At 33.8% G+C, this 13,511-nt stretch overlaps 1 protein-coding gene across 1 annotated transcript; it reads left to right on the top strand.

The window, feature by feature from the left end:
- The first annotated feature begins 722 nt into the window (after nucleotides 1-722).
- Nucleotides 723-12,806, top strand: LOC100251867 (uncharacterized). Its single transcript, XM_002270546.4, has 7 exons — nucleotides 723-1,297; nucleotides 8,009-8,149; nucleotides 8,240-8,605; nucleotides 8,855-9,097; nucleotides 10,698-10,790; nucleotides 12,083-12,283; nucleotides 12,370-12,806. The coding sequence occupies exons 1-7, from the start codon at nucleotides 992-994 to the stop codon at nucleotides 12,580-12,582; spliced, it is 1,563 nt and encodes a 520-aa protein (XP_002270582.1). The 5' UTR covers nucleotides 723-991; the 3' UTR covers nucleotides 12,583-12,806.
- Nucleotides 12,807-13,511: the final 705 nt, after the last annotated feature.

The raw sequence follows: 13,511 nt of genomic DNA, 5'->3' as shown, positions 1-13,511 counted from the left end.
TATCATCTTCAACTAAGTACGTGATGTTCCACATCTGATATGAGAAAAAGTTTATGACGCTATATAAGTATCAGTTCTTTTTAATTATGTAAAAATGTTTTAAAATTGTGAGAGTCCCTTTAGGGTCAGAGCGGATGATATCTATACGATTAGGTGCAGATCTGACATGGATTTGTTAGACCTTGTAAAGGGTATTTATCAGTTTGATCTTGTAATCTTGTGAGAAACAATAAAGATACTATGTTTGCATGAGGGTATTTTTGATATCTCATATTGGATAAGGGAAAAATTTTATGATGTTATAAATTATGAGCTTCTTTTTATCTCATATTGGATAGAGGAAAATGTTTATAATACTATATAATTATGAACTTCTTTTAACTATGTAGATATATTTTAAAATCGTGAGGACTCTTTTAGGACCAAAGCGGAAGACATCTACATGATTGGGTGTGAGTCGTTATAAAATGGTATCAAATATTTTATAAACATGTTTTAAAGTCGTGATGATATCTTGGGGTAAAAACAAATAATTTTTACATGGTTGAGAGTGAGTACTTATAAAGTAAGCCCAAGAAGAAATTTGTTTTTGGATAAAAAATTATTGATAAAATATTTATATATTGCGTGAAAATAAAGATAAAAAATTAAATAAATTATTTTTGGTATTGAGACTTTGAGAGATGGGATAAGAACAGTGGAAAGATTTTGAAAACTATATAATGATAGACGTTATCCAACAAACTAACCGGGAGAAAGAAACCTGTAAATGTGAAAAAAAAAAAAACAAAAAAACAAAAAAAGAAAAGAGGAAAGGGGTGAGAGTCTGATCGTTGGTTGCCACCAACATCAAAGAAGTCTTTGCTATCGAACAAAGTCAAAGTAGCCCCTTTCTCATGGATCAAAGACCGCCCCCATCCATGACTCTCTCAACCTAGGGTTTCATTCCTTCCCAATTGCAACCCCTGCGTTGCAAACACAGTATACCACCATGTCTCTCTTCTCTTTCTTAGGGTTTCTGTGCATTCTAGGGTTAGGATTTGGTTTCGATCATGGCCATGCCTTCAAGGTTCCTTTCAGAGTTAAGGATGTGCTTCCCGCTCTTCCACGTCAGATTTCCTGGCCAGTCCTTAATAATCTTCATAGTGCCGTTGATTTGTTGCCGGCTTTTGTTGGATCGGTGACTCCCGGCAATGGCTCTATTGAGTGGAAAGGTGCTTGTTTTTACGGCAACCAAGCTCGGCTCCAGTTTACCAGCGGCGACAGAGGTCTGGGTGGTGGCGTTCTTTATCTCACGGTTTGAGCTCTGCCCTTTATTATCACCGTAATTAGTTCATGACTCTGTATTTTAGTTCGTGAATTGTAGTTTAATTTGGGTGACTTGGTACTTCGTTTCCAATTTTAACCTTGTGATCGCTTATCACGATTGTAGGGTGACAACAAAAGGAACACATGTAAATTAGCCAATTTCGAACTGATTCGAGTACAAGTTTATCTGATGAAACTGATTTTAGTGTGTTAAGCTGGCTGAATTTCTTAGTTGATGAAGTCAAAAGATTCTCTAATCTTTATAGATGCTTTAAATAGGATAAAATCTCTAATATTGGGCTGTAATGAAGGTACATTTTAGGTTGTCATGAAAGAAAGTCTCTCCAAATATCTTTTCTAGAATTTCTTCTCCTATACCTTTTAAATTTTAATGAGAGAAAATCTCTCCAAATATCTTTCCCATAATTTCAATCTCTTCAATGGCAAAACAATCCCAAATAATGGAAGGGAATTTACCTTAAATGTCTTCTTTTTCTTGGTATCAAGGCTTTGATTCTCAGGATATCAATCGTTTGAGCTTCACTACATTTTTTATTTCCTCTATTATGACCACACGCAGGCCAAAATAAAGCTGCCTGTTAGGCGGAGGGACAAGGTTTTAGCCTATGTCATGACTTAACAACTCATCTTTTGGGTCAAATTAGCTGCTTAACATGATTTGGGGATTAGATAGTAAAAGAAATGTTGTGTCAATGTAAGATTCAATGCAAACATGTTAGTGTAAGAACACAAAGATAAAATAATCTATTTATAAAGGTACATGAGGTTTTAACTTGGTTTGGCCTATCATGCTTACATCTACGGATGAGAGATACCATTCCACTATACTAAAGAGAATATTGCAAAAGATGGAAATCAAATACAACTATTGGATTATGAAAGATTCTATGTTTTCCCACTCCTTGTATTTACACTTTGAACCGGCCCCTCACTTCGCTAGGTGTCTCCAATTCTTCCTCCTATTTCTATTTGTTAAGTATAATCTTCACAAATCTATCTCCGTCTTATAATTTTTTTCCCTCATGAATTATAATATTTATAGGAATATTCCTAATTACTTCCCTTATTCTATAATGAAATATAGTATTACAACGATATACAAATATTGGAAATATTTTTTACAATATTAGGAATTTGAAATGCTTTCCAACAAGAAAAGATATGAAATAGGTTGGAGTATTAGGCAATTTAAAGGGAAACCTGATGAGAAAGTGAATGAATAAAGAAAGAGAGCAGAACGTGGAAAAATGGGTTAGAGAACTAGGAAATTTAAAGAGAAAAATGATGAAAAAGTGTGTCAAAATGAATAATTAGGATGCTTGTCTTCCATATGTTTTAGAAGCATTTCCCACAAGAAAATTATAATTTTACATTATGCAAGCAATAAATATTTTTTTCTGTTGTTAAATCTGATCTTTTCTTTAATTTAAGTAATAAACATAATTTTGTACTTCTACATGTGATTTTGTTTGTTAAATAATTATGTGAAAATTGGCTTTACCCATTTGAAACTTGTTTAGATCAATTAATGGTTCGAGTGTCCAACCATACAGTTTAAAAGGTGAAGCCCCATTAATGATAGTGGGACCTCTTTGTAGTTATATATACTTGTATCTAGTTCTTAGTGGAAGTGGGGATCTTGGGAAGGAGATGGAGTGGAATCAAAGTGGAGGCTTGGTTTAAAAGGTTTTTATTTGTTTTTATTTTTCTTTTTGTAATATTTATAAATTTCTAGTGTGTACGTTGCTGTGCCTTTCAGTTAGCGCTTTTCAATATATGCTATATTTTACTTACCTGCTAGGGTAGCCTAGTTGGTTAGGGCCAACATTGGGAAGTGTGGTCCCAATAAGTGACACATGGTCCTGGGTTCGAATCCTGCCACTGATGATACCTTGAATTTATCCAGTGTTGGTTTTTACAGGGCGGTTCAAATCTTGAGGGTTAGGTCCACATGGAGAGTCTAAGGGCTTGACCATGGAAGGTTTCTCGGTTATAAAATATATATATATATATATATATATATATATAAATTTCTAGTGCTCTTTTTACATTCCTTCTTGGTTATGTTTTTTTATTTTGTATTCCTTGCATGTGTATGTGATTTTATCTTTCTTTTGCAAGGAAGATTATGTTCATGTATGCTGATAACTGAATTTCGTGTTGCCATTAGCATTCATGATACCCCATTTGTCCATTGTGGTGTGTATGGGGATAAATATGTAAATATATCTCTCATTCATAGAACTAATGTGTTTCCTCTGCATAGAGCCCTTAAGTTGCATTCCTTGTTGCTTTTCTTCCATATGGGTTTCTTGAAGGGTGGACCTCTACTTCTTTATTGTGCTTTGTCTACCCTCTTGTAGATACATGCTTGTGGCGAATGTTGAGAGAAGTCTCCTACCCATCTTAGGGTGGAAGGATTCACTTAGTATTGTGGATGAAAGGAGGGATCATCCTTAATATGCTAGGGTGGGTGATTACCTATCACTTCCTCACCTTTGTATGTTGAAATTATTAATCCATTCTCGAGGGAAGTTGCATGGGCTTGGTATCATCAAATTGAATATTAGATATACTTCCTTTGAAGATGCATGGTAGTATAATGCTAAAATGCTTCATGTGTGCCTAAGTTGGGAACAAGGCTCAAAGAGCTCAGTTGTGCTTAGTGCACCTTGGTGGTGGGTTTGGCTTGCTCCATCATCAAGTATATGGAATGGTTGAAGGGTCTATTTTGTGGCTAAAGTTGGAGGCTATTGGTGTAAGAGTAACCTAAATATTGCTAAGCCTCTATTAGATTGACAGGAAAGGAGGCTACTTAGTTGGATAGGTCTAGCTCTTACCACATATTATTTGAATGTACATGTAGACTTCTGATTAACTGTTCTATTCTATGAAGTTGGTTCTTATATAAAAATTCCTTATAAATAGGTTTGAATGACCAACATTTGTGATGAGGAAATGAGGCTTTAAGAAAATGAAAAGAAAAAAGAAAAATTTTGCAGATTTTTAGTTTCTTTAACGTCATAAGTGGTAAGTAGTTGACATCTTTGTATGCATCATATATACCTTTTTAGACCTCCTTAGGTGCTATTAATACAATTGATTTTTTACCCATAAAAAAAAGGAATGTTGTAAGTAGTTGGTTATTTGAGTTTTATTTGGAACATGAGAAGTTTTTTAATTAGAAATTTCACCTGAAAGGAAGTTTTTATATTTCTAAATTTAGTAGTTTCTCAAGGTCTTGTTTTCAAAATGTTTATGTTTGTCATTTTTGGAATCTAGAATGTATTCTTTATTAGGAACCCTTATTACTCAGTTTTTATAAATTTTTAAGCTTCTAATTCTTAAAAGAAAGTTTCTCATTTCTGTCAAATTTTATTATTTGGAAGATTTAGTAGTTTTAGGAAAGAATTATGAGTCCTATTACAAATTAGGTTTCTTTTTCTATAGTTCATTTGAGTCTTTAAGGTTCACTTTGATGTAATCAAGGAGTGAATCATGAAAGATACCAATTTTTCTTCATACTAATGAGACTTTAAGAAGACTGTAGTGAGATTGTAAAGTTTCCTATCTTTTTTCTTTATTTTCCAGGTTATCGTAATTTTAATTTCTCATTCCTCTCCTTAACTTGAATTAGTGAATTCCTGGTCGACCTATTTGAATATAGACAACCATCAAAGGTTTGGCCTACATTAATTTTTGTAATAAAGCAAAGCTCTTGGCTTGAAAGTGCATGCTAGTTGAGGAATGGAATAATTTATGCAATTGTGCTTGATTGCTATAATTTTTAATGCAACCATTGGTGATTATACTAAAGGTAAAGGAAGAGGAGGATTGGTGATGTATTACCATCTTTCAAACTCATGTTGCTTGCCAAGGGAGGCTATCCACTATAATTTTTGATGGAGGTAGTAGTTTAAATATTGCTTCACAAGTTTTCGTTGAGAAGCTTTGTCTAAAGATAAAGAAGTATCCTAACCCTTATCAGGTAGCATGGATTGATGACACCTCTATTTTGGTGAGTTCTCATTGTGTAGTAATGATTAGCTTTGGTAATAATTTTGAGTTATCAAAATGATGTGATGTTTTGCCAATGAAATTCATCCATATTATGCTTTAAAGACCATGACCTTTTGATCTAAGATCCTTTGTGATGGTTACAAAGACACTTATATGTTTGTGCATAATGATCATAGAAGACTCTTTTTCTAGTGAAGGAAATTCCACCATTTAAGCAAGTCAAGAAGAAATCAACATCTTTGGAATCATAAGAACCATCAAATACTCTTATTAAGAAGCAATTTAAAGTTGAGAGCTAAGATCATCTATGATGAATCTAGAATCGAGAGATGTAATAGAACATGTCCCAAAATTACCTACAGGAAAGTTAAAAGAAGTGCTTTTGGATTTGGCTTTGACTATCTTATTTGAAAACAAATTGTTGTCTAATTAGGATAGGTCAAGCCTTCTATGATATCCAACATTACCATCATAGGGAAGCTATGCTTGAATTTCAAAACAAAAGTTGTTATGGTTTGGGGCAATAATGCAGAATCCTCTGATGGTATGATAAGGAATGCTGGAATGTCTTTGAAGTTAAGGAACTCAAGAATCTTATTCATCTGCTGGATAGTTTACAAGACGAGTGTGGAAAGCGATTTGCTGCTAGCTTGTTGATTACACAATCTTGTGGGGAACTGTCAACTTTCCTTACAATCCTTGGAAGTTTGGTACTTGCCTTAACATGAATTTGGACACAAGTTAAAGAAATCTTGGGATTCTCTCCTATATTGGCAATGAATTTGATGAGCGCTTTGGAAGATTTCAGTTGCTGAAACTTGAAATCAAGTTTCCTCCAAGTTAGGAGAATTAATAGGGATGAGTCTTCAATGTCCATTCAAGAAAATGAAGACAAGAAATGGATATTTTTGGTTTCTTTGACGTCATAATTAATAAAGTTGGTTATTTAAGTCTCATTTCGGGAAGTTTTTTAATTGGAAATTTCTACTTAAATTAAGTTTTTATACATCTAATTTTCTAATTTTTGAAACTCTTTTTCTAAAAGTTTCTATTTGGATCCTTTCTAGGGTACCCTTTCTACAAAAAGTTTTATTTTTTATTTTTTTATTTTATGAATTTTTAAGCTTCTAATCTTAAAAGAATGTTTTAATTTCTGTTTAATCTTATTATTTAGAAAATTTAATAGTTTTAGGAAAGAATTAGGAGTTCTAATAAGTAACCATATAGATTAAGAGGGTGTTTGGTAAAATTTAATATTTATTACTTACCGACTTAAATTAACCTCTTTTTTTAACTTTAAGTTAAATGATTCTTAAGTTATTGACTTAAAACTTATTATTTTATTTTTACTTTAAGTAATAAGGTTGTTTGGTAAAGTTAACTTAAAAATTATTCTAAATTATCAAATTAACATATTTATTCTGATTAATTTTAACTAATATCTATTTTGACTAATCTTAAGTCATAAATTTATTTGTTAAACATGTATTGTAGATGTATAAAATAAATAAAAAATATTTATTATAAAAGATGAGTTGTGATGTGGAGTTGTAGTTGTGTAATACTCTCACTAAACATTGATTTAATACTTAAAGTTATTTTTGACTTTAAGTTATGATATTAAGTTATTTTACCAAATAAACTTAATCTACTTAATGACTAAATTAAGTTTTTTCTATAGCCTATGAATAAGACTAGTTGATGTAATCAGGGTATATATGATGAATAATATCAATTTTCTGCCTACTATATAATTTTTTATGATGGGCCTCCATTGTTTTCCTTGTAGGTGAGACTCCTAAAAGGCTTTAGTGCAAATCTAAGGTTTCCTATTTTTCCTTCTTTACCTGTTTTCTTTTCTCACTTTTATTTTCTTTCCCTTGTTGCCATAATTTTAGTTCTTCATTCCTCTCCTTACTCCTAAACTAATGAAATCCTGGCTGCCTATTTTTTAGTTTTTATTTTTCTTGTAGACAACCATCCTAGATTTGTCCTACATCAATTTGGAAGGGCTAAAAATTTTGTTCTTTGAAGGACTTGCTTTGCAAGAAATACTGTCAGTCATGTCAACACGCTCTTCCTCTCAATCCGCTCTGATCTCCTCTCGAATCAGAACCTCACCATCCATGTGACTGACCTTTTCTCACAAAGGATCCAATATAAACAATAAGAGGCCAAACAAATAAATAAATAAAAGAGGATTTTAATGGATTAGATTCGTGATAAAAACGAGTTAAATATTACACTTGAACTATTGGAAGGAGGATCTGTAACATATGAAAATTTGACTGTGGACTATGGATATGGTATGACTGACTATTGAGTTTCTAATTTACTAAAGATCTGTGCATATAGCTTGGATTGTGGAGCAGATCTTGTTGTTGAACCCAAATAGGTTTGGATTAAATTGTGGGCTTGGGACAAGGAGTACAGAAATAAAAAAAAACAGAACATTTTTAGGAGGTGAGAACCGGGTTTACTTCTCATGTATTGATATAGCAGTGTTATGAGAACTTAGCAAACTAATCCATGACTTTTAAGGTATCTGTTACTTTGTGAGGATAATTTTTTCTCCAGTTCTCAATCTTTGTCTCATATTTATATTCTTTTTATGATACAGTTTCAAGGTTGATAATCTCATTTTTGTTCTCTTCCTCAGACAGCTGAAGCTCACAGTTGGACCTGTATGGATCTATATGTTTTTGCAACACCATATCGTGTTACGTGGGACTACTACTTTTCTGCTCGAGAGCATAAATTAGAAATTGAATCATGGGAAGAACCTGCAGAATTGGAATATGTATGCTTGAGTTATTGTTTTGTTTTGTTTGGGCCTTTCTTTTGACAACTCCATCATATAAGAGTGAAACTCTCACTGACCATTGAGCAGGTAAAGCAGCATGGCATCTCTGTATTTCTCATGCCATCAGGGATGCTGGGGACCTTGCTTTCTTTAATAGACGTCTTACCTCTATTTTCTAACACGGCCTGGGGTCAGAGTGCCAACTTAGATTTTCTGAAGAATCACATGGGTGCAACATTTGAAAAACGTCCTCAGCCTTGGCGGGTAACCATCAATCCAGAGGATGTGCATTCTGGTGACTTTTTAGCAGTGTCAAAGATACGTGGTCGGTGGGGTGGATTTGAGACCTTAGAAAAATGGGTAACAGGTGCATTTGCTGGTCATACAGCAGTTTGCTTGAAGGATGAAGAGGGTAATCTTTGGGTTGGTGAGTCGGGGCACGAGAACGAAAAGGTATGCTAGCAGTAATGTATTGAAGAAAAGAAAATTGACAACATGCACAAAAGCAGTATCGTTTATAATTTCACTTGAATTTCTAGTACGGTTGTATCCATTTCTAGTGTCACATGTGGTAGTTCCCTTAATTTCTTATTAAAGTTATTCATTGGTTTCATGGCATCAAGATGGAAAGTTTCTTGCCAAGTTTTGTCAAATATTTTATCATAGCAGATGTTAAATATCATTCTCCTGATTGTGTTGCAGGGAGAAGAAATTATAGTGGTAATGCCCTGGGATGAATGGTGGGAATTGTCACTTAAGGATAACTCTAACCCACAAATAGCTTTGCTTCCCTTACATCCAGACTTGCGTGCAAAATTTAATGCCACTGCAGCATGGGAGTATGCTCGGAGCATGGCAGGCAAGCCGTATGGTTATCACAATATGATATTCAGTTGGATTGATACTATAGCAGACAACTATCCACCTCCTCTTGATGCTCACTTGGTATACATCTTCACAAGGAATTCATTTTGGTAAAAATTTGTTATATTTCATTATAATTGGCTTCTGCAAGAAGCTTATGCAATCTAATCAAACACTGATGTTTTCTTGCTAAAGAAATTTCCTTTTTCTTCGGCAATCTACTGTTAGAAACTAGTGGCAAAGGTATTTTAGGCTGTGCTTATTTCAATCTAAGAGAGGGTGGAAAATTTAATACCTATAAAATTTCATTCCAGCTTTGTTTGAAAATCCTGCAAAACTATATAATATGGAAGCAATTTCACCCAAAGCTGACCATACTCTACAAAGTGACTTTCAGATAGTTTTGCCATGTCTTGTTTGCCCAAGATCATGGAGTATGGTTCCGACTTCTGAGAGTTGTTAATCTCTTCACCCTTGATTACCTGGGTTTAACTCCCTACCAATCATGCTTTCTGACTAAATTCCCCACATGGTACTTCCAAAGTTCGATGCATGCTGTATCAGGGTATTTTTGGAATCCATGGCTCGTAATAAGGAGGAGATGATTGCTCATTAACGATGGATATAAAAATTCCGGCATGGCATGTTTCCATCATTAGAAAGGAATTAGGGATAGTTTAATTGAGGAGAGCCGAATCCTGTAAACAACAACACTGCCAACCCTTTTGGCTCTGTTAAATCTATCCCTCTTCTTCTTAATCACCAAGCCAAACCATGCCACCGTCGCCTTCAGGAACTGTTTGAGAATTCTTTGTTAATGTATAATTAAACTGTGAAAAATCTGGAGGCCTATCATGAATATGAAAGATATGCTGGCCTATTGAAAATACAAAGATAACATGGAAAGATTGTTAGGTTCTTTCATTTATGTCCAGAATTAATTGATGTCATTGGGTAAATTTTTAATCTTTTTGATATTGCATAGTCTGTCTGTAATCTTTATGAAAGTTGGATATCTCACTATTTGTGGAGTACAAAGTTGAATATCATCAATAAGGCCTTTGAAATAAAAAGAGAAATACTGTTGACACTTTGGTTTCATTGTTATCACTATTGGCATGTTCCATTGTAGATCTTTCTTTTGAGTGTGTGTGGACAGTGATGGCATGCAGCCATGCACTAAGTCTTTCGAGAACAATTATCTGCATAAGAAAATTTTCATATGGCAAGTTTTAAGAACTTATCATAACTACGGGCAGTGTATCTCTCTAGGAGAAAAACTGATTGGTATTGCCTACTTGCTCTGCAATCTTTATAGAAGTCGGATATCTCACTATTTGTGAACTTGAAAGTCAAATATTATCAATAATATCTTTGAAATAGAAAGAGAAATACTGCTGACACATTGGTTTCATTGTGGTGATTGCTGTTGGCATGTTGCATTGTAGATCTTTGTGTGTGTGTGAACATGGTGGCATGCACTACTTAGTCTTTCAAGAATAATTATCTGCATACCAAATTTTACATAGGATGAGTGTCAAGAACTTATTATAACAATGGGAAGTGTATTTTTAGGGGAAAAACTGAAAGGTCATCATTGAATGACCTTACTTCTTGCGGATGTTAGACTTCTATATTGAAATTTTGCATGTAATTTTCTAACATGTAGCTATGTTTTCAGGTCATTTCTGTCATGTCTATGTGGACTAGAATGCAGCCAGCATATGCTGAAAATATGTGGAATGAAGCTCTAAATAAGAGGCTTGAGACCGAGGTATTTGTGTTCTGAATTCAATGTTTCAGTGGATTAATTCAGTATTAATATTGTTAAAATATATATCTTAAAACACTTGGATTTTCTCTAATGTTATCTTATTAATGAGTCCAAGAAGTGAAAACATTATGATTCAAGTATTTGATTAGCAAGAATCCTAATAAGCTGCAAATTTCAATAAATAGGAAGTTCTTTTAAAAAATATAGTGAGTAGATGAAGTGTTTTTAAAATGTTATAAGATGTCCTTTAATTACTTTCATGGAAACATATTCTAGATAGATATAGGCATCATATAATGGTGATGTTGGAAGATGAATGTAATTCAATCTCTATTTTGGTGAACTGTACCAATTTATAAGCTACCTCTAGCACTGTCCTAACCATTTTAAAGCCCATTGTTTTTTGTACACAAAATTCTCTATCAGGAAATCTCTTATCTCCTAAATATACTGGGTGCTGGGCGATGCAAAGTAGGGGAAATATATGATGATATTAAAAGTGCGTTTGACAGTATTTATACTTGAAATGTTTTCTTTAGAAGTGTTTTTAGGAAAATCACCTATCAAATGTTTCTCCATAGAACACTACAAGTGATTTTCCAACACTACAAACAATTTTTCAGATTTTTAAAAGTGTTTTCTAAATTTTGCCAAAAACTTAATTTTTTTTCAAAAACACTTTTTAGGCTAAAAGTGCTTCCTATAATTACTGCCAAACTGACTCTAAGTCTTAGCTTGATGTGTACCTCTTTTTCCATTTCTTCTGCAAGCAGGAAGGGAAACTGCTATGTCAGATGATTTATAGGCCTTGACAAAATTTGAAAAAGGCCTGGAACCTTTTATGTGGGAAGAGAATTTTGGTGGTTATCAAATAAATTTATGGGAAGGAAACTAAATTCAGTTTTAAAGATAAAAGTCAGCTGGGACTTAGAAAAGAGTGAAATGCTGGGAGATGTACCCCATCTGTTGGATACAAATAACTAAATTCGTGTACTGAGAATTTCTTTGGGTCTGTAGCATGGTAGCTCTTTGGACTTTTCATGTCTTATTGTGTGGGTTATAGATCTCAGACATGCATGTATGCTATGATGTTAATGAAGATCAGCACTTAAATCAGAGTTGTCATCAAACTTGAAAGAAGTAGTTCTAATTTTTGTTCAGTACAAAATGAATGATCTGAATTATGCTTATAAATATTTAACAGCACATGTATACTATTACCCTGAAGCATTTTAGCAATTTTCTGAAGATCCCATCTGATACTACATTTTCATCTGTTTGGTTTACTTCAGGATTTGGACTTGCTTGGAATTCTTGCTGAAACAGAAAAGCGTGGCTTGACCTTTGATCAACTACTTACTATTCCAGAGCAAGATGAATGGGTATACAGTGATGGGAAATCGACAACATGTGTTGCCTTTATCCTGGAAATGTATAAAGAGGCAGGAATCTTTGGTCCCGCTTCTAGCTCTATTCAAGTAACTGAGTTCACTGTAAGTATCAACTGCCTTGCTGTATACGTGGATGCATCTTTCCTCTCCTTACAATTGCTGTAACATGGCTTTACTACTGCTCACAGATTCGTGATGCATATATGCTTAAAATCTTTGAGAACAACCAATCACGTCTGCCAAGTTGGTGCGGCGATGAAGATGGTCGGCTCCAGTTCTGCCAGATCCTTGGTGAGTATCGGATGGAATTGCCCCAGTATAACACCATAGAACCATATGCTCACATGAATGAGAACTGCCCCTCCTTACCTCCAACTTATGAGAGGCCTGTGGGATGTTAATGTTCAACCCAAGTCTAGAGCCATTTCAGATATCCTCAACGAAGTTGTGCTGCTGTCCAAGTTTGTAGTATGTCATTTACCAAATTAAAAAGTGTTTACTAAGTTAAAAGATGTTCTTCCAAACGATCATATAACATATGTAAGCACTTGGTGCTCTTCCCTCATAATTCAATGCCTGTATATATTTAGTGTTCAAGTGAAGAAAATGGTTATGGTTTAGACAAGAGTGCTCTTCCATAAATTCAGTTAAGAAAAATGTTAATATAAAATGGGCTTGATTTAATTAGGTTCGATTGAGATGAATTTTTCTGATTGGTGTCTGACTATCAGACGACATTTCCTACATTTTCTCGAGCTCGCATGACCATGGCTGTATGTACTTTCGCTATTTGCATCAGTATGATTAGTTTCATGTATCATGGCTGCAATCCATAAATTTGTCGCTATGTTAAGGAAGTTAAAAACCATCCCCCAACTCCTTAGCAACAATGTACATCGCGCAGATTTATACTTCAAAAGATACTATGCCTTCTCTCGTCTTAGACTTGGATGTAATGTTGAGAGCCTCATCTTAGCCAGCTTCTTCAAAATACAGCCATATGGTCTATTCCTGGACAGCAGGACATGTTGGGAATTTTCCTTTTTCGCTTGATGTCAACCTGCTTATTATTATTATTTTAAATTCCCATATCCTTAATTAGTAAGCTTTTAGAAACACTGAAAGATGCCAAAGCAGTTTGAGAATTTCCCTTGAAATTAATTTTTTATTCTTTAAAAAAGAAACTATTTTTTTTTTTTTATAAATAAATTTAAAATAAATAATTAAAAAAATATGAAGAATATCTAATTTCGCTATTTATTCTTATTTTCTTTGAAAAGGAAACGTTTCCACTCATGGGTCATGCCCATATGACGTGGCCTGTACAATT

Source organism: Vitis vinifera, chromosome 1, assembly GCF_030704535.1.
Source record: "Vitis vinifera cultivar Pinot Noir 40024 chromosome 1, ASM3070453v1".
Classification (NCBI taxonomy): domain Eukaryota; kingdom Viridiplantae; phylum Streptophyta; class Magnoliopsida; order Vitales; family Vitaceae; genus Vitis; species Vitis vinifera.
This window is presented reverse-complemented; position numbering and strand designations above follow the sequence as displayed.

What these genes read in the sequence shown, in the direction of transcription:
- LOC100251867 (XM_002270546.4), top strand. Translation starts at nt 992, where the DNA reads ATGTCTCTCTTCTCTTTCTTAGGGTTTCTGTGCATTCTAGGGTTAGGA. An exon ending in AACCTGCAGAATTGGAATAT is followed by an intron (nt 8,150 to 8,239) that starts GTATGCTTGAGT and finishes ACCATTGAGCAG; the next exon opens with GTAAAGCAGCATGGCATCTC. An exon ending in TTCAAGTAACTGAGTTCACT is followed by an intron (nt 12,284 to 12,369) that starts GTAAGTATCAAC and finishes TACTGCTCACAG; the next exon opens with ATTCGTGATGCATATATGCT.